The following is a 19,807-nucleotide window of genomic DNA, read 5'->3' on the forward strand; positions in this document are numbered from 1 at the left end:
TTACCTTGTATCTAACCCACTGCATAGTGGAAACAGCCCGGGCTTGGGAGTCAGAGGTCATGGGTTCTAATCCCAGCTCCTCCACTCATCAGCTGTGTGACTTTGGGCAAGTCACTTAACTTCTCTGGGTCTCAGTGACCTCATCTGTAAAATGGGGATTAAGACTGTGAGCCCCACATGGGACAACCTGATTACCTTGTATCTACCCCAGCACTTAGAACAGTGCTTGGCACATAGAAAGCGCTTAACAAACACCATTTTTAAAAATAAACAGTACTTGGCACATAGTAAGCCCTTAATAAATACCACAATCAGTATTACGTGGGACATGGACTGTGTCCAGCCTAATTAACTTGTATCTACCCCAGTGCTTAGAACAGTGCTTGACACATAGAAAGCACTTAAATACCATTTTTTTAAAAAAATAGTACTTGGCACATAGTAAGCCCTTAATAAATACCACAATTAGTATAACGTGGGACATGAACTGTGTCCAACCTAATTAACTTGTATCTACCCCAGTGCTTAGAACAGTGCTTGGCATATAGAAAGCACTTAACAAATACCATTTAAGAAAAAAACAGTACTTGGCACATAGTAAGCCCTTAATAAATACCACTATTAGTATTATGTGGGACATGGACTGTGTCCAACCTAATTAACTTGTATCTACCCCAGTATTTAGAACAGTGCTTGGCACATAGAAAGCGCTTAACAAATACCATTAAAAAAAAAAAAAAAACGGTACTTGGCACATAGTAAGCCCTTAATAAATACCACTATTAGTATTATGTGGGACATGGACTGTGTCCAACCTATTTAACTTGTACCTACTCCAGTGTTTAGAACAGTGCTTGGCACATAGAAAGCGCTTAACAAATACCATTTAAAAAAAAACAAACGGTACTTGGCACATAGTAAGCCCTTAATAAATACCACTATTAGTATTATGTGGGACTTGGACTGTGTCCAACCTAATTAACTTGTATCTACCCCAGCACTTAGAACAGTACTTGGCACATAGAAAGCGCTTAACACCGTTTTTTTTTAAAAAAAAAAACAGTACTTGGCATATAGAAAGCCCTTAATACCACTATTAGTATTATGTGGGACATGGACTGTGTCCAACCTAATTAACTTGTACCTACCCCAGTGTTTAGAACAGTGCTTGGCACATAGAAAGCGCTTAACAAATACCATTTAAAAAAAAAAATGGTACTTGGCACATAGTAAGCCCTTAATAAATACCACTATTAGTATTATGTGGGACATGGACTGTGTCCAACCTAATTAACTTGTATCTGCCCCAGCACTTAGAACAGTGCTTGGCACATAGAAAGCGCTTAACAAATACCGTTTTTTTTTTTTAAAAAAACAGTACTTGGCACATAGAAAGCCCTTAATACCACTATTAGTATTATGTGGGACATGGACTGTGTCCAACCTAATTAACTTGTACCTACCCCAGTGTTTAGAACAGTGCTTGGCACATAGAAAGAGCTTAACAAATGCCATTTAAAAAAAAAAAACAGTACTTGGCACATAGTAAGCCCTTAATAAATACCACTACTACTATTATGTGGGACATGGACTGTGTCCAACCTAATTAACTTGTATCTACCCCAGCGCTTAGAATAGTGCTTGGCACATAGAAAGCGCTTAACAAATACCGTTTTTTTTTTAAAAAAAAACAGTACTTGGCACATAGTAAGCCCTTAATAAATACCACTATTAGTATTATGTGGGACATGGACTCTGTCCAACCTAATTAACTTGTATCTACCCCAGTGCTTAGAACACTGCTTGGCACATAGAAAGCGCATAACAAATACCTTTTAAAAAAAAACAGTACTTGGCACACAGTAAGCCCTTAATAAATACCACTATTAGTATTATGTGGGACATGGACTGTGTCCAACCTAATTAACTTGTATCTACCCCAGTGCTTAGAACACTGCTTGGCACACAGAAAGCGCTTAACAAATGCCATTTAAAAAAAAACAGTACTTGGCACATAGTAAGCCCTTAATAAATACCACTATTAGTATTACGTGGGACATGGACTGTGTCCAACCTAATTAACTTGTATTACCCCAGCGCTTAGAATAGTGCCTAGCACATAGAAAGTGCTTAGCAAGTACCATTAAAAAAAAAAAGAAATTAGTTGGGTTCATGGGCCACCCAAGAGCTGTTCAGCTGCAGCTCTGATCGCTGTCAACTCCTTGGAACCCCAAGTCTGAGGAGCCGTGGGGCGTACATGAACGAGTGGCAGGAGTTGTTGATAAACAGGGTTTGCTTGGAGGTGGGAGCGGGGCTGATAGGCATGTAAGATGACTTTCCCCTCCTGACGCCAGAACCCCGCCTGGGACAGGGTTGCCCAGGCTGAGAACCTCTTGGGTTGATACCAATAATGTCCAAGTGACAATCAAATAAATGATTTTTGTTTCTTGCAATAAACCCAGTTAAAAGCTAAAACTATTCTTGCCGTTCTCCTATTCTACTCTGCTGGGTTGCCCAGGGTGCAACTCCTGGATTTGGACTAAAGGGAGGACTTGGGAGATTCAATCAATCAATTAATCAATCGTATTTATTGAGCGCTTACTATGTGCAGAGCACTGTACTAAGCGCTTGGGAAGTACAAATTGGCATCACATAGAGACAGTCCCTACCCAACAGTGGGCTCACAGTCTAAAAGGGGGAGACAGAGAACAGAACCAAACATACCAACAAAATAAGTAGGATAGAAATGTACAAGTAAAATAAATAAATAAATAAATAGAGTAATAAATATGTACAACCGTATATACATATATACAGGTGCTGTGGGGAAGGGAAGGAGGTAAGACGGGGGGATGGAGAGGGGGACGAGGGGGAGAGGAAAGAAGGGGCTCAGTCTGGGAAGGCCTCCTGGAGGAGGTGAGCTCTCAGCAGGGCCTTGAAGGGAGGAAGAGAGCTAGCTTGGCGGATGGGCAGAGGGAGGGCATTCCAGGCCCGGATTCCTCAATTACTTGTGCTAGGTGGGCAAGGATGCCCGGGGTTCGGGGATGGATGAGCGAGGCTGCTCAAGTGGGCAAAGGTACTCAGTGTTTGGTGCTGGGTGAAGTAAGGGTGCTTAGCGGAAAGAGCCTGGGATTGGGAGTCAGGGGTTGTGGGTTCTAATCTCGGCTCCTCTGCCACTTAGCTGTGTGACTTTGGGCAAGTCACTTGACTTCTCTGGGCTTCAGTTACCTCATCTGTAAAATGGGGATTAAGACTGTGAGCCCCACCTGGGACAACCTGATAACCTTGTATCTTCCCCAGTGCTTAGAACAGTGCTTGGAACAAAGTAAGCGCTTAACAAACACCATCAGTATTATTATTATTGCTCATTGCTTGGTGCTAGGTGAGCAAAGGTGATCAGTGTTTAGTGCTGGGTGAGCAAAGGACCCTCGGTGTTGAGAGAACTAGGATATTTTACCCTCCAGACTCTCCTGGCTTAAAAATAAAAATAATGATAATAATAATGAAGGTATTTGTTAAGTCCTACGTGCCAAGACATGTTCTAAGCACTGGGGAGGATACAAGGTAATCAGGTTGTCCCCAGTCGGGCTCACAGTCTTCATCCCCATTTTACAGAACAGGTAACTGAGGCCCAGAGAAGTGAAGTGACTTGCCCAAAGTCACACAACTGACAAGTGGCAGAGCCGGGATTAGAACCCACGACCTCTGACTCCCAAGCCCGGGCTCTTTCCACTAAGCCAGGCCGCTTACCTTCCGGGTCTCTTCAGCTTTCTCCCAGGGGGTGGGGAAGGAGGAGCAGAGACTCAGAAAATGACCGTCCGAACAGCAGGAAGGAGGAGCAGAGACTCAGAAAATGACCATCCGAAGAGGAGGGAGGAGAGAAAATCCCACTCAGGCCCGGAGTCCCGAAGAAAAGATGAGGAGCATCTTCTGCGACCGCGCTCCTGGACCCCCCCGCCCACGTCCCTCCCCTCCCTCACCTCTTTCCCTCCTTCCTCAACCCTGAAGAAGGGGTTGGTGCCGTCCGACACGGTGAAGGTGAAGCGGTCTCTGAGCGAGTCGCTGCCGTCGTGTCTGTAGCTGACCCTACTCTGGTAGATGTCCTCCATGGTGAAGGTGGCAGTCCGGCGAGGGAGCTGGCCATCGCTGACGCGGTCGATTGTGCCGTGGCGTGGGGGCTGCACCACGGTGAAGGTGACTGACCCGGCCTGTCCGAAGGAAGCCAGAGAGGCGGGAGATTGGTGGGAGACCCTAGTCAGGAATTACTCAGAGCGGGACATTTCACTATTCATTCTTTTTTTTTTCAATCATATTTATTGAGCACTTATTGAGCAATGTACTCAGTGCTTGGGAAAGTACAATACAACAATTAACAGTGACATGCCCTGCCCACAACGAGCTTACAGTCTAGAGGCGGGGAGGCAGACATCAATACAAATAAATAATAGGTAATCAGGGTGTCCCGCTGGGGGCTCACAGTCTTAATCCCCATTTTACACATGAGTTTCTTATTGAAACCCTATACAGTGCTCTACACAAAGGACTCGCTCTGTAATTCCCACTGATTGACTAAACCTGAGCTACTAGAGAATCAATCAATCAATCGTATTTATTGAGCGCTTACTGTGTGCAGAGCACTGTACTAAGCACTTGGGAAGTACAAGTCGGCAACACATAGAGACAGTCCCTACCCAACAGCGGGCTCACAGTCTAGAAGGGGGAGACAGAGAATAAAACCAAACATACTAACAAAATAAATAGAATAGATATGTCCAAGTAAGATAAATAACTAGAGTAATAAATATGTACAAAAATATATACATATATACAGGTGCTGTGGGGAAGGGAAGGAGGTAAGATGGGGGGATGGAGAGGGGGACGAGGGAAGGCCTGGGAAGGCCTCCTGGAGGAGGTGAGCTCTCAGTAGGGCCTTGAAGGGAGGAAGAGAGCTAGCTTGGTGGATGGGCAGAGGGAGGCCATTCCAGGCCCGGGGGATGACGTGGGCCGGGGGTCGATGGCGGAACAGGCGAGAACAAGGCACGGTGAGGAGATTAGGAGATTAGAGAAGCTCCTACGGGGAGGGGTGGGATGACCCAAGTCCTCGTGAAGAAGGAGAAGAAGGTTCCCGGAGAGCCCTGATGGAAGGAGGAGGGAGCAGCTGGGAAAAGAAAGGTGACAGCCCACAGGAAAAGACCAGGACCTCAATTTTCCCAAGCCCCTGCCTGGTCAGGACTAGCCTGGGGTCTGAGGAGGAGGCTGACCAACTAGCCAGAGGGCAAAACTAGCCTGTAGGGAGGGAGCAGGGGTGGGTGACTGAAAGATTTAGATTCCTCCAAAACGAGCTCGTGAATTTTTCCTCCTCAGGTGGACGTACGAGGGGGCAAACGAAGGAGGCGTCCTGTGAAATCTTTGCTCACCCGCCCCTACCGCCACCCCCGTCCACCCGGTCGGACGCGCTCTTGGGCCCCGAGGAACTTTGGGATTCCCCCAGCCTGCGGCCGAGGGGTGGGTTCGGGATTCACCTCGGTGTCCGCATCAGTGGCTTTCAGCTCAAACTCTGAGATGATTTTCCTCAGGCCCTCCTGCACCCGCATCCCCGGGCTGGTTACCACAGGCAGCGAGTCGTCCACGGGGTTGATGGAGATGTGGAACGTCTGACCCACCTACAATGAGGGAGGAAGTGTAGGATTACCTTGCCAGCACGGGGGAGGTGCCCCCTGGGGCCAACTGGTCCCAGTGGAGTGAACAAAGACATAATAATAATATAATAATGACGGCATTTATTATTCATTCATTCATTCAATAGCATTTATTGAGCGCTTACTGTGTGCAGAGCACTGTACTTGGGAAGTACAAGTTGGCAACACATAGAGACGGTCCCTACCCAACAGTGGGCTCTCAGTCTAGAAGGGCTTACTATGTGCAAAGCACTGTTCTAAGCGCTGAATAATGATGGCATTTATTAGCGCTTACTATGTGCAAAGCACTGTTCTAAGCGCTGAATAATGATGGCATTTATTAAGCGCTTACTATGTGCAAAGCACTGTTCTAAGCGCTGAATAATGATGGCATTTATTAGCGCTTACTATGTGCAAAGCACTGTTCTAAGCGCTGAATAATGATGGCATTTATTAAGCGCTTACTATGTGCAAAGCACTGTTCTAAGCGCTGAATAATGATGGCATTTATTAAGCACTTTTACTATGTGCAAAGCACTGTTCTAAGTGCTGAATAATGATGGCATTTATTAAGCGCTTACTATGTGCAAAGCACTGTTCTAAGCCCTAGGGAGGTTACAAGGTGATGAGGTTGTCCCCCATGGGGCTCACAGTCTTCATCCCCATTTTACAGATGAAGTCACTGAGGCTCAGAGAAGTGAAGTGACTTTCCCAAAGTCGCCCAACTGACAAGTGGCGGAGCCGGGATTAGAACCCAAGACCTCTGACTCCAAAGCCCAGTCTCTTTCCACTGAGCCACGCTGCCACAAGTGGGAGGTCAGTAGCCACGCACGGTGGGGGGCTTTTGGTGTGTGATTAAGTCACCAAGAAGCAGTGTGGCCTAATGGAAAGAGCCCCGGCTTGGGAGCCGGAGGACCTTGCTTCTAATCCTGGTTCCACCACTTGCCTGCTGTGTGACCTTGGGAAAGTCACTTCTCCGGGCCTCAGTTCCCTCATCTGTAAAATGGGGATTAAGACAATGAACTCTATGTGGGACAAGGATTGGGTCCAACCAAGCCGGTTATCTATGTACCCCAGTGCTTAGTACAGTGCCTAGCTCATAGTAAGCGCTTAACAAATACCGTTAAAAAATAAAACAAAACCAAAAAAAACCCACAACCCCACTAATCCATACATCACATTGAATAATGTGTGACCTTGGGCAAGTCACTTTACTTCTTTGTGCCTCATCTGTAAAATGGGGATTCAATACCTGTTTTCCGTCCTACTTAGACTGTGAGCCCCATGTGGGACCTGATTATTTTGTATCGACCCCAGTGCTTAGTACAGTGCCTGCTTACCAGTTAAGCAGTGTGGTAACTCCTTAATAAATACTGCAAATATTAGAAGCAGCGTGGCTTAGTGACAAGAGCCCGGGCTTGGGAGTCAGAGGTCATGGGTTCTAATCCTGACTCTGTAACTTGTCTGCTGTGTGACTTTGGGCAAATCATTTAACTTCTCTGTGCCTCAGTTCCCTCATCTGTAAAATGGGGATTCAATACCTGTTTTCCGTCCTACTTAGACTGTGAGCCCCATGTGGGACCTGATTATTTTGTATCTACCCCAGCACTTAGTACAGTGCCTGCTTATCAGTTAAGCAGTGTGGTAACTCCTTAATAAATACTGCAAATATTAGAAGCAGCGTGGCTTAGTGACAAGAGCCAGGGCTTGGGAGTCAGAGGTCGTGGGTTCTAATCCTGGCTCTGTAACTTGTCTGCTGTGTGACTTTGGGCAAGTCATTTAATTTCTCTGTGCCTGTGACCTCATCTGTAAAATGGGGATTAAGACTGTGAGCCCCCTGTGGGACAAACCTGATTACCTTGTATTCCCCTGAGCGCTTAGAACAGTGCTTGGCACCTAGTAAATGCTTAACATATGCCATCATTATTATTATATTGAATGTCACGCTGATTGTATTTCTTGGTGGAACTGAGGCAACTCCTGTGAGAACATTAATATAATCCCACTGTCAAAATAATCCAATTCTGGCAGGTGTCACTCATTTGGAATAGTTTCATAATAATAACAATAATAATAATTATGGGATTTGTTAAGCACTTACCATGTGCCAAGCACTAAGCCCTAGGGTAGATGCAAGATAATCAGACTGGACGCAAACCCTATACCAGATGGATCTCACAGTCTAAAGTACAGATGAGGCTCAGAGAAGTGAAATGAGCTACTAGAGTAGCCTCCTGATTCCCAGATCTGGGCTCTTTCTCCCTGGACATGCTGCTTGACAAACAAAATTTTCCGGAATGGCTGGAGATGGGGATGAAGGGCTTTTCTGAGTGGCCAAAAGCCACATGCCCCCCTGGCTGACCACATCCATCTAGATACCATCGTCTAGCCTGAGGGCGCACCAGTTTCCTTTCCGCGTGTGGCAGTGGGAGCAGGGAAAACCCAGCGGCATTTCCCAAAGAAGGAACCACTCGGTCCCGACGGACCGACTCTTCTAATTGGATACTCACCCAAGGCCAACCGCACCGTTCGACACGGCTGCTGGGTCTCACTCCTCTGGGATACGTCCGTTCCCTAAAGCAGTCGGGAAGAAATTCACCCCCAAAACAGCCCTGCCCTGGAGAAACCCCTCTCTGAGAGAGAGACGGAGGCACCCGGATGCAGCCAGTGCCCTCACCTCGTTGGTGCCGTCAGAGACGGTGAAACTGAAGGCGTCGGCGTGGGTCTCTGCGGTGCTGGTGTGGTTATACTGGACGCCCCAGGAAGCCAGGTCGGCTTGAGTGAAGGAGCTGATCGGGGTGCCTAGCAGCAGGGGCGGAGGGAGAGGCAGTCAGCAAACAAGAAGAAGGGCGACCTATCCTGGAGTGATCAATCGGTGGTATTTATCGAACACTTTCTGCGGGCAGAGCGCTGCAGTCCTTCTAGACTGTGAGCCCATTGTTGGGTAGGGACCGTCTCTATATGTTGCCGATTTGTACTTCCCAAGCGCTCAGTACAGTGCTCTGCACATAGTAAGCGCTGTGTGCAACTCCTCACCCTCGGCTTCAAGGCTGTCCATCACCTCGCCCCCTCCTACCTCACCTCCCTTCTGTCCTTCTCCAGCCCAGCCTGCGCCCTCCGCTCCTCTGCCCCCGCTAATCTCCTCACCATTAGGCCTCGCTCTCACCTATCCCACCGTTGACCCCCAGCCCACATCCTCCCCCGGGCCTGGAATGCCCTCCCTCCACACATCCGCCAAGCTAGCTCTCTTCCTCCCTTCAAAGCCCTACTGAGAGCTCACCTCCTCCAGGAGGCCTTCCCACACTGAGTCGCCTCCGTCCTCTCCCCCTCCTCCCCATCCCCCCTGCCTTACCTCCTTCCCCTCCCCACAGCACCTGTATATATGTATATATGTTTGTATGGATTTATTACTCTATTTTATTTGTACATATTTATTCTACTTATTTTATTTTGTTAGTATGTTTTGTTTTGTTCTCTGTCTCCCCCTTCTAGACTGTGAGCCCATTGTTGGGTAGGGACCGTCTCTCTATGTTGCCAACTTGTACTTCCCAAGCGCTTAGTCCAGTGCTCTGCACACAGTAAGCGCTCAATAAATACGATTGAATGAATGAATGAATGAACTCCTGTCCCCTGGGGGCTTTCAGTCTTCTCAAGCAGAGTGGCCTAGACCACAGGCCCAGGAGTCAGAAGGAACTGGGTTCTAAACCCGGCTCTGCTACTTGTCTGCTGTGTGACCTTGGGCAAGTCACTTCACTTCGCTTGTGTATATATCTATAATTCTATTTATCCATTTTGGTGCTATTGATGTCTATCGACTTGTTTTGCTCATTCGTTCATTCATTCAATCGCATTTATTGAGCGCTTACTGTGTGCAGAGCACTGTACTAAGCGCTTGGGAAGTACAAGTCGGCAACATATAGAGATGGTCCCTGCCCAACAACGTTTTATTGTCTGTCTCCCCCTTCTACACTATGAGCCCGTTGTTGGGTGGGGATTGTCTCTATCTGTTGTCGACTTGCACTTTCCAAGCGCTTAGTACAGTGCTGTGCACACCGTAAGCACTCAATAAATACAACTGAATGAATGAACTTCTCTGGGCCTCAGTTCCCTCATCTGTAAAATGGGGATTGAGTGTGTGAGGCCCATGGGGGACAGGGACTATGCCCAACCTGACTTGTTTGTATCCAGCCCAGCACTTAGGACAGTGTTTGGCACAAACTAAGTGCTTAACAAATACCATTATTATTATTATTGTTATAACTTGTCTGCTGTGTGACCTTGGGCAAGTCAGTTCTCTTCTCTGTGCCTCAGTTACCTCAGCTGTAAAATGGAGATTAAGACTGTGAGCCCCACATGGGACAGGGACTGTGTTCAACCCGATTTGCTTGTGTCCACCTCAGCATTCATTCATTCATTCATTCAATCGTATTTATTGAGCACTTACTGCGTGCAGAGCACTGTACTAAGTGCTTGGGAAGTACAAGTTGGCAACATATAGAGACGGTCCCTCCCCAACAACGGGCTCACAGTCTAGAAGGGGGTGACAGACAACAAAACAAAACATGTGGACAGGTGTCACGTCGTCAGAACAAAAAGAATTAAAGCTAAATGCACATCATTAACAAAATAAATAGAAGAGTAAATATGCATAAGTAAAATAAATAGAGTAATGAATCCGCACAAACATATATACAGTACAGTGCGTGGCACACAGGAAGTGCTTAACAAATACTATTATTATTATTGTTATTCTTCTCAAATTGGGCTCTAGAGGGTTTCTGTGGGGGCCCCAGAGATGGGAGCTGAGAGGGAGGATTAGGGAGAGCCCCGCGGTTGGGGGAGACACCCCAAACAGCAAGGCAGATGCTTCTCGTGGCTCAGTGGAAAGAGCCCGGGCTTTGGAGTCAGAGGTCATGAGTTCAAATCCCAGCTCCACCAACTGTCAGCTGTGTGACTTTGGGCAAGTCACTTCACTGGGCCTCAGTTACCTCATCTGGAAAATGAGGATTAAGACTGTGAGCCCCCCCGGGGGACAACCTGATCACCTTGTAACCTCCCCAGTACTTAGAACAGTGCTTTGAACATAGTTAAGTGCTTAATAAATGCCTTTATTATTATTATTATTCTCCTAACAGCTTTCCCTAGTCAAAAGGTCTGCCCTCCCCGCTGCTGATGGCTGATCGCTGTTGACCCTTACTATGCGGGATTGTATCACCTTGGTCCTAAATGAATCCCACCCCTTCTACCCCATCTCTTCCTGCAACTCAGAAGGGAGAAGAAGTAGGGGAAATGAGGGCTTAGTCGGGGAAGACCTCTTGGAGGAGATATGATTCCAGTAATCTCTCTTTAGATGTAGGTTTTCTTCATCTGTTGTCTCCTTCCCAGAGAAGGGAGCTTTGGGGAGTGAGGTTATTCACCCCCACCCTCACAGCTCTTATGAACATATCCTTATACTCTCCCATTTCCCCTCCCAGTCAAAGATTTTAATATCTTTCTCTGGCTTCTAGACTGCCAGCTCTTTATGAGCCCGCTGTTGGGTAGGGGCCGTCTCTATATGTTGCCAACTTGTACTTCCCAAGCGCTTAGTACAGTGCTCTGCACACAGTAAGCGCTCAATAAATACAACTGAATGAATGAATGGGCTGGGACCAAGCAGAGGAAGCAGCGTGGCTCAGTGGAAAGAGCCCGGGCTTTGGAGTCAGAGGTCATGGGTTCAAATCCCGGCTCTGCCAATTGTCAGCTGTGTGACTCTGGGCAAGTCACTTCACTTCTCTGGGCCTCAGTTCCCTCATCTGTAAAATGGGGATTAAGACTGTGAGCCCCCCGTGGGGCAACCTGATCACCTTGTAACCTCCCCAGCGCTTAGAACAGTGCTTTGCACACAATAAGCACTTAATAAATGCTACCATTCCCCTTCTAGACTGTGAGCCTGTTGTTGGGTAGGGACCGTCTCTATATGTCGCCAATTTGTACTTCCCAAGTGTGCTCTGCACACAGTAAGCGCTCCATAAATACGATTGAATGAATTATTATTATTATTATTACCAACTCCCAAGTGTTCAGCGCAGTGCTCCATACCCAGAAAGTGCTCAGTAAATACAACGGATTGATTAATGGATTGATTGATAGCTGTAAACGCATTTACTCGTGACCCACAAAGGGCATGCTGGCGCAGGTTATTTCAGCCAACTTGTGTTTGCTGTCCAGGCCCGCCTGAGGTAGAGTGTGAGCCTGGTCTACATTTCCTTCCCTTCCCGTTTCCGGAGCGAGAGCCGACCGGGCCGGCGGCCGGAGAGGAAGGGTTAGCGGGGGTTACCTGGCGAGGCCGAGTGCTCCAGGTGACCGAGCTGGGGCTGCTGGGTGACCCGATAGCGCAGCTTCTCGGGGCCGCTGTCCCGGTCGGTAGCCGAGAGCTGCAGGGTCGTGATGGTCTTCACGGAATTTTCATCCAACACCAGTCCCTCGTTGGCTGTGATGGAGGGCGGCAGGTTGTCTTCTGGAAGCGTGGGGACCGAAGCAACGGCAGAGGAAACATGGTTAGTGGCTGAATCGTGACGATTGACAACGTTTGCCACAGAGGGGATCACCTAGCTCTTTTTTTATGGTATTTGTTAGGTGCTTACTATGTGCCAGGCACTGTACTATGCACAGGGGTAGATAGACATTAATCAGGCTGGACACAGTCCCTGTCCCACATGGTGCTCGCATTCATAATCCCCATTTTACAGAGGAGGTAATTAATAAATAATAATGATGGTATCTGTTAAGCACTTACTATGTGCAAAGCACTGTTCTAAGCGCTGGGGGGGATACAAGGTGATCAGGTTGTCCCACGGGGCGCTCACAGTCTTAATCCCCATTTTACAGGTGAGGTAACTGAGGCACAGAGAAGTGAAGTGACTTGCCCAAAGTCACACAGCTGACAAGTGGAGGAGCTGGGATTTGAACCCATGACCTCTGACTCCAAAGCCCGGGCTCTTTCCACTGAGCCACACTGCTTCTCTTGATTGAGTGGAAAGGGTACGGGCTTTGGAGTCAGAGGTCATGGGTTCAAATCCCGGCTGCACCAACTGTCAGCTGTGTGACTTTGGGCAAGTCACTTCACTTCTCTGGGCCTCAGTTACCTCATCTGTAAAATAGGGATTAAGACTGTGAGCCCCCCGTGGGACAACCTGATCACCTTGTAACCTCCCCAGCGCTTAGAACAGTGCTTTGCACATAGTAAGCACTTAATAAATTCCATAATTATTATTATTATTATTATTATTATTGAGGCACAAAGATGTGAAGTGACTTACTTATGTCACACAGAAACAAGTGGCGGAGCTGGGATTAGAATCCAGGTCCTTCTGACTCTCAGGCCTGTGTGCTCTATCCACTAGGCCACTCTGCTTCTCAATCAGTCCACCCCGCACAACCACCCCGACCCCCGGCAAAGTGGACTCCTTCAGTGGATTCCTTAGAGAAGCAGCGTGGATCAGTGGAAAGGGCACGGGTTCGGGTGTCAGAGGCTGTGGGTTCTAATCCGGGCTCCACCACTTGTCAGCTGTGTGACTTTGGGCAAGTCAATAATAATAATAATAATGATGATGGTATTTGTTAAGCACTTACTATGTGCAAAGCACTGTTCTAAGCATTGGGGGGGGATACAAGGTAATCAGGTTGTCCCACGTGGGGCTCACAGTCTTCATCCCCATTTTACAGATGAGGGAAGTGAGGCCCAGAGAAGTGAAGTGACTTGCCCAAAGTCACCCAGCTGACAATTGGCGGAGCCTGGGTTTGAACCCATGACCTCTGACTCCAACTTCTCTATGCCTCAGTTGCCTCATCTGTAAAACGGGGATTAAGACAGTGAGCCCCACGTGGGACAACCCGATTGCCTTGTATCTCTCCCAGCACTTAGAACAGTGCTTGGCATACGGTAAGTGCTTAACAAATACCATTATTATTATTATTATTCAGTGCAGCTGCCCACCACCTCATTAATACAAACCCTGGAATGTCCCCAAAGATCCTGTGGCAGAAGCTGCTTTTACCCAGAACCCTGATGGTGAAGTACTGGTCGACCAGCCGGCCGCCTTCGCTGCCTTCCCCGTTGACCACATCGAACTGAAAGCCGAATTCCCCTCCGGATTCTCCTCCCGGGTGACTGTATTCCACCAGCCCTGGGGACAAAAAAAGCCAACGAAGCCGTGTGAGGCTTGCTTCACATCCCTCCTGAAAAGGGCGCGGGTGTCTCGTTTGCCTTTTCGCCACAGGCTCAGGGATTATGTGCATCTTCCTTTGAAGCCAAACCCCAGCGCTTTCCGCTGAAGGTGACGTTGGGCTCGTTCAACCCCACGTTAAACCCTGGCTGCTGGGCCCTTGGCTTTCAGAATACTGGTCGAAAAGTGGAGGGGATGGAAGGAAAATGCCCTTTATCACGATATTTGTTAAGTGCTTACTATGTTCCAGGCACTGTACTAAGCGCTGAGCTGGACACAAGCAAATTGAGCTGGACACAGTCCCCGTCCCATGTGGGGTTCACAGTCTTAACCCCCATTTTACAGATGAGGTCACTGAGGCCCAGAGAAGTCAAGTGACTTGCCCAACGTCACACAGCAGACAGGCGGCGGCAGCTTGGCTCTGGGGAAACAGCACGGGCTTTGGAGTCAGAGGTCATGGGTTCAAATCCCAGATCCGCCTCATGTCTGCTGTGTGACCTTGGGCAAGTCACCTAACTTCCCTGAGCCTCAGTTACCTCATGCAGAGAAGCAGCGTGGCTCAGTGGAAAGAGCGCGGGCTTGGGAGGCAGAGGTCATGGGTTCGAATCCCACCCCCACCTGTCTGCTGTGTGACCTTGGGCAAGTCACTTCACTTCTCTGTGCCTCAGTTCCCCCATCTGTAAAATGGGGATTAAGACTGTGAGCCCCACATGGGACAACCTCATCTCCTTGTGTTCCCCCCAGGGCTTAGAACAGTGCTTTGCACACAGAAAGCGCTTAAATACCAACATTATTATTATGCGGCAAAGCTGGGATTAGAACCCAGGTCCTTCTGATTCCCAGGCCCGAGGTCTCTCCCCTCAGCCACGCTGCTTCTCTGCGGCTACTAGCCTGGGCTCTCGGGGGAATTGGGAAGAGGCTCCGTCTCCCACCCCAGCCCTGAGGGCTCCGGCCCTCCCCCTCACCGTTGCTGACGTCGGCCTGGGTGAAGCTCCGGACGGGCCCGAGGGCTGAGACATACACCGGTTGGCCCCTCTGAGTCATCTGCAGGTGGCCCACGCCGGGGTCTTTCTTCACGACGTACCTGACGCGCAGACCCCCGGAATCCTTGTCGGCGACATGCAGGTGCCGCTCCGTGATGCGCGCCGTGGAACCTGAGCGAGACATTCTCCATCATGCGCGAGACACTGCCTGGGCGACCCTCTCCGGGCACGGTGACCACGTTAGCCCGACTCCCGTGTGTCCCAGGGCGCCATCATTCCTCTGCCCCCTTCCGCAGGGGAGCTGATCAACGGCTAACCACCTTTCCAGGATCCACCCCTTTCTCTCCATTAGTAATAATAATAATGATGGCATTTGTTAAGTGCTTACTACGTGCAAATCACTGTTCTAAGCACTGGGGGGGGATACAAGGTGATCAGGTTGTCCCTCGTGGGGCTCACAGTTTTAATCCCCATTTTCCAGATGAGGCAACTGAGGCTCAGAGAAGTGAAGTGACTTGCCCAAAGTCACACAGCTGACAATTGGGATTTGAATCCATGACCTCTGACTCCAAGCCCGGGCTCTTTCCACTGAGCCACGCTGCTTCCGTTCAAATTGCAACCGCGCCAGTCTGAGCACGTGTCACATCCCGACTCGACGACCGCATCGGCCTCCCCGCAGACCTCCCAACCTCTCCCGGCTCCGGTCCATATTTCCCTCTGTTGCCCGGGTCATTTTCCTAATGACCTAAGGGCTCCACCTCTTAGAAACACCAACGCACGACTGAAAGAAAGAACGGGAAGAACCTGCTGGAAGCTGCAGGGCCTGGTTCCGGGTCAAGTGGAGGAGTTGGCTCTCGGGCAGGTGTAGGTGGATCTCCATCCTTCCGGTCTCGGTGTGGAGGCCGTCGGTGACGGAGAAGTGGAACTCGTCAGCGGAGGCGGCGGGGAGGTCCGGCGTGTACCCCAGCAGTCCATCCACGACATCCCGATAGGTAAAGGAGGATCCCTGGGATAGGACCCGCCCATCCGCCAAGGCTCCCGCCTGTTGCTCCTTCCGGCGGAGACGCCCTGAAGGGCGAGACAACAGGGAGACAGGGACTCAGGAATCATAACCCTCTTGTGGGTGGGGAACGTGCTTACCGACTCGAACTCGCTTCTGTACAGATCCTTATACTCTCCCATTTCCCTTATTGGTAATTTATTGTTAATGTCTGTCTTCCCCTCTAGACTTAAAGCATGGACGGTGAGTGCCCAGGGGGACCTCAGAGAGAAGACGGGGGGGTGTTGGGCGCAGGCTGGTCTCCCCGAGACCTGGCCTCCCTCCCAGACAGAAAGCCCAGCCTTGACTGAGGAGTTTGAAATCCCTAAGGAAATTCCCAGACCCTGCCCACAAAATCGATCTCCCTCAGGACCTTCTTTTTTTTTATGGCATTTATTAAGCGCTTACTCTGTGCAAAGCACTGTTCTAAGCGCTGGGGAGGTTACAAGGTGATCAGGTTGTCCCACTGGGGGCTCACAGTCTTGATCCCCATTTTACAGATGAGGTAACCAAGGCATAGAGAAGTTAAGTGACTTGCCCAAGGTCACACAATTGACAAGCGGTGGAGTTGGGATTTGAACCCATGACCTCTGACTCCAAAGCCCGGGCTCTTTCCACTGAGCCACGCTGCTTCTTGCAGGGCCAAAACCTCTTGGGGACTTTCCCACAGGGCTTCCCCCTGCTCTCTTCACTCCCTGGGCCTTAATAATAATAACAATAATAATAATAATAATAATAATAACTGTGGTATTTGTTAAGCACTTACTACGTGCCAGGCACTGTACTAAGCACTAGGGTGGATACAAGCAAATCGGGTTGGACACAGTCCCTGTCCCACAGTGCCTCACAGTCTCAATCCCCATTTTACAGATGAAGTAACTGAGGCCCAGAGAAGTGAAGCGACTTGCCCAGGGTCACACAGCAGACAAGAGGCAGAGCCGGGATTGCCAATTTACTTGTTTTGATGCCTGTCTCCCCGCTTCTAGACTGTGAGCCCACTGTGGGCAGGGATTGTCTCTATTTGTTGCTGAAATGTACTTTCCAAGTGCTTAGTACAGTGCTCTGCACACAGTAAGCGCTCAATAAATACAACTGAATGAATGAAGCCATGACATTCTGACTCCCAGGACTGTGCTCTATCCACTAGGGCACGGTGAGAAGCAGCGGGGCTCAGTGGAAAGAGCCCGGGCTTTGGAGTCAGAGGTCACGGGTTCAAATCCCGGCTCCGCCAATCGTCAGCAGTGTGACTTGGGGCAAGTCACTTAACTTCTCTATGCCTCAGTTCCCTCATCTGGAAAATGGGGATTAAGACTGTGAGCCCACCGTGGGACAACCTGATCACTCTGTAACCTCCCCAGTGCTTAGAACAGTGCTGTGCACATAGTAAGCGCTTAATAAATTCATTCATTCATTCAATCGTATTTATTAAGTGCTTACTGCATGCAGAGCACAGTACTAAGCGCATGGGAAGTACATGCCATCATTATTATTGTTATTATTTGGGACCGAATCCCTGGGGGTCTTCTCATAGGGCTGATCCTCTCAGGACTTTCCCACAAGGCCGATTCCCCAGGGGACCAACCCCCAGGGGACCCCAAGTGAACTCATCATCATCATCATCATCAATCGTATTTATTGAGTGCTTACTATGTGCAGAGCACTGTACTAAGCGCTTGGGAAGTACAAATTGGCAACATAAATTGGCAACTCCTACCATGCTCGGGCTCTCTGGTGAGAAGGAACATCAGCTGGTCGTCGGGAGTGTCCAGGTCTTTCAGGGTGATGGACGTGTTTTGGATCAGCGCTCCTGAGCTGGTCCACACCTGGACAGGCTGCAGGGTCAGCCTGGGAGACCTGTCGCTCTTCCTCTGCAACGGTCAGCAGTCGATTTGTCTCATATACATACCCACACATACGTACCCCCCTCACACACTCAGCAGGAACATACCGCCTCTGAAAAGGGCAAGGCTGATGTCAACAACCGGGACACCTGTTCTCCCCGGACTGATCCTGACTCTATAATCCATGGAAGATGGTTTGGGAAACAATCCCTGAGGACCTTCCCAACCTAGCCAAATGGAAACTTCCACGGCACCTCAAATGAACCCTGTGAGATCCATCTGGATTCCCAGGCACTTTGGGAAACCCCCTTTCCGCTGGACCACGGGCACCATACACCATATTGGCAGTTATCGCCCCGACGGCCTCTGTCTCTTGAGCTCTTGCTGTGTATCTGGATGGCACACCACAAACCCTGTCCAAGACACACTTTCGGGCCACAGAGCCATATCCTTGGAAACCCATAAAATCTCCCCGAAGTCCCACACGCCAGGGGAGAAAGTGTCTGTGCCCTGAATGTCCCCAGCCCGTCCAGACCAGAATTGTCCTTCCTTTGTGTCCAGCTCCAGAGACTGGGGTTCCTAGTGGATCTGTTGTGGACTGGATTCTGGAGCCCAATCCGGGCCAGGGGCTTGGCATCCTTGAGCGGGGACAATATATGCCCACTGGCTCTGGGAATCCCAGCCTCTCGATTTACTTCTTGGTTTGCCCGCGTCTCCAGCTCAGAAACTTTGCGGCTGCTTCAACCTGGCAGCCGGGCCCCTCCCCGCCCCATGCGACCCCATCCGCAGGAAAGACCCCCCCAGAGTGGGCCCCTTAGGGGGCAACTAGTAGCAGCCCTCCAACGGCATCCCTGAACCCTGGACCAGACTTCTGCTTCTCCCCTAGACTTGGCGGGCCGGCACGATGTACCTGGATGGTGATGTTCACGGTGTGGATCTTGGCCTGGAGGGAGCCATTGCTCACGTAGAAGCTGAAGGCATCATGGGTCGGCTCGGTGAGCTCGTGGACGCTCTGGAAGTAGTAAACGTGGTGCTCCTGGATGTCCCGGACGAGAAACGATCCCAACCTGCCCCCGCTGCCTTCGGGCCCAAAGCGCCCTCCTGCAAACAGAGGGAGACCTTGGGTCTGGCTCTCGGGCTGCAGGGAATGGGCCAGTTGGAAATTTGGAAGACAGAGGAGCCACTGGATGATGGAGGTTTCTTGGATTTCCTGCTTCGTGCTCAGGGATTCAGTCCAGCATTTCCCTAGGGAAGGGAAGGGGTCCTCTCCTGGTCAGAGCTGGCTTTAGGCCAGGAGCAGCCACGGTCCCTTTGATGATAATGATGGTGGTGATGATACATAATAATAATAATATTTGTTAAATGCTTACTCTTTTAGACTGTGAGCCCACTGTTGGGTAGGGACTGTCTCTATGTGATGCCAATTTGTACTTCCCAAGCGCTTAGTACAGTGCTCTGCACATAGTAAGCGCTCGATAAATACGATTGATTGATTGATTGATTGATTACTCTGTGCCAAGAACTATACTAAGCGCTACATTAGACAGAAGTTGGATGATAAATAACAATAATAATATTTGTTAAATGCTTACTGTGTGCCAAGAACTATACTAAGCACTACATTAGACACAAGATAATCAGGTCCCACATGGGGGCTCACGTTCTATAATAATAATAATAACAATAATAATGGTATTTGTTAAGCATTCATTATGTGCCAAGCATTGTTCCAAGCGCTGGGGTAGATACAAGGTAATCAAGTTGCCCCAAGTGGGGCTCTCAGTCTTCATCCCCATTTTACAGAGGAGGTAACTGAGGCACAGAGAAGTTAAGTGACTTGCCCAAAGTCACACAGCTGAGAAGTAGCAGACGGCTGATAAGTGGCAGTTCTAAGTAGGAGGGAGAACAGGTATTGAATTCTCACTTTACAAATGAGGGAACTGAGGCACAGAAAACTTAAGTGACTTGCCAAGAGAGCTGAGCCACCCCACTCCACTGGGGAACAGGAGCGGGACCCCTCTGACCACCTCCTCCCCGGCGTTGTCTCCGTGACCCAGCTTCC

The 19,807-nt window shown here is 49.4% G+C and overlaps 1 protein-coding gene across 1 annotated transcript in view; it reads right to left on the minus strand.

The window, feature by feature from the left end:
- Positions 1-19,807, minus strand: part of FRAS1 (Fraser extracellular matrix complex subunit 1) — a 210,436-nt gene that overhangs the window by 56,618 nt on the left and 134,011 nt on the right. Inside the window, 9 exon segments of the mRNA XM_038759168.1 lie at positions 3,981-4,208; positions 5,523-5,663; positions 8,356-8,480; positions 11,995-12,174; positions 13,715-13,843; positions 14,848-15,036; positions 15,670-15,933; positions 17,619-17,772; positions 18,656-18,846. Coding sequence (XP_038615096.1) covers positions 3,981-4,208; positions 5,523-5,663; positions 8,356-8,480; positions 11,995-12,174; positions 13,715-13,843; positions 14,848-15,036; positions 15,670-15,933; positions 17,619-17,772; positions 18,656-18,846 — 1,601 coding nt within the window.

The sequence above is a fragment of the Tachyglossus aculeatus genome, chromosome 17 (assembly GCF_015852505.1).
Source record: "Tachyglossus aculeatus isolate mTacAcu1 chromosome 17, mTacAcu1.pri, whole genome shotgun sequence".
NCBI classification, from domain to species: domain Eukaryota; kingdom Metazoa; phylum Chordata; class Mammalia; order Monotremata; family Tachyglossidae; genus Tachyglossus; species Tachyglossus aculeatus.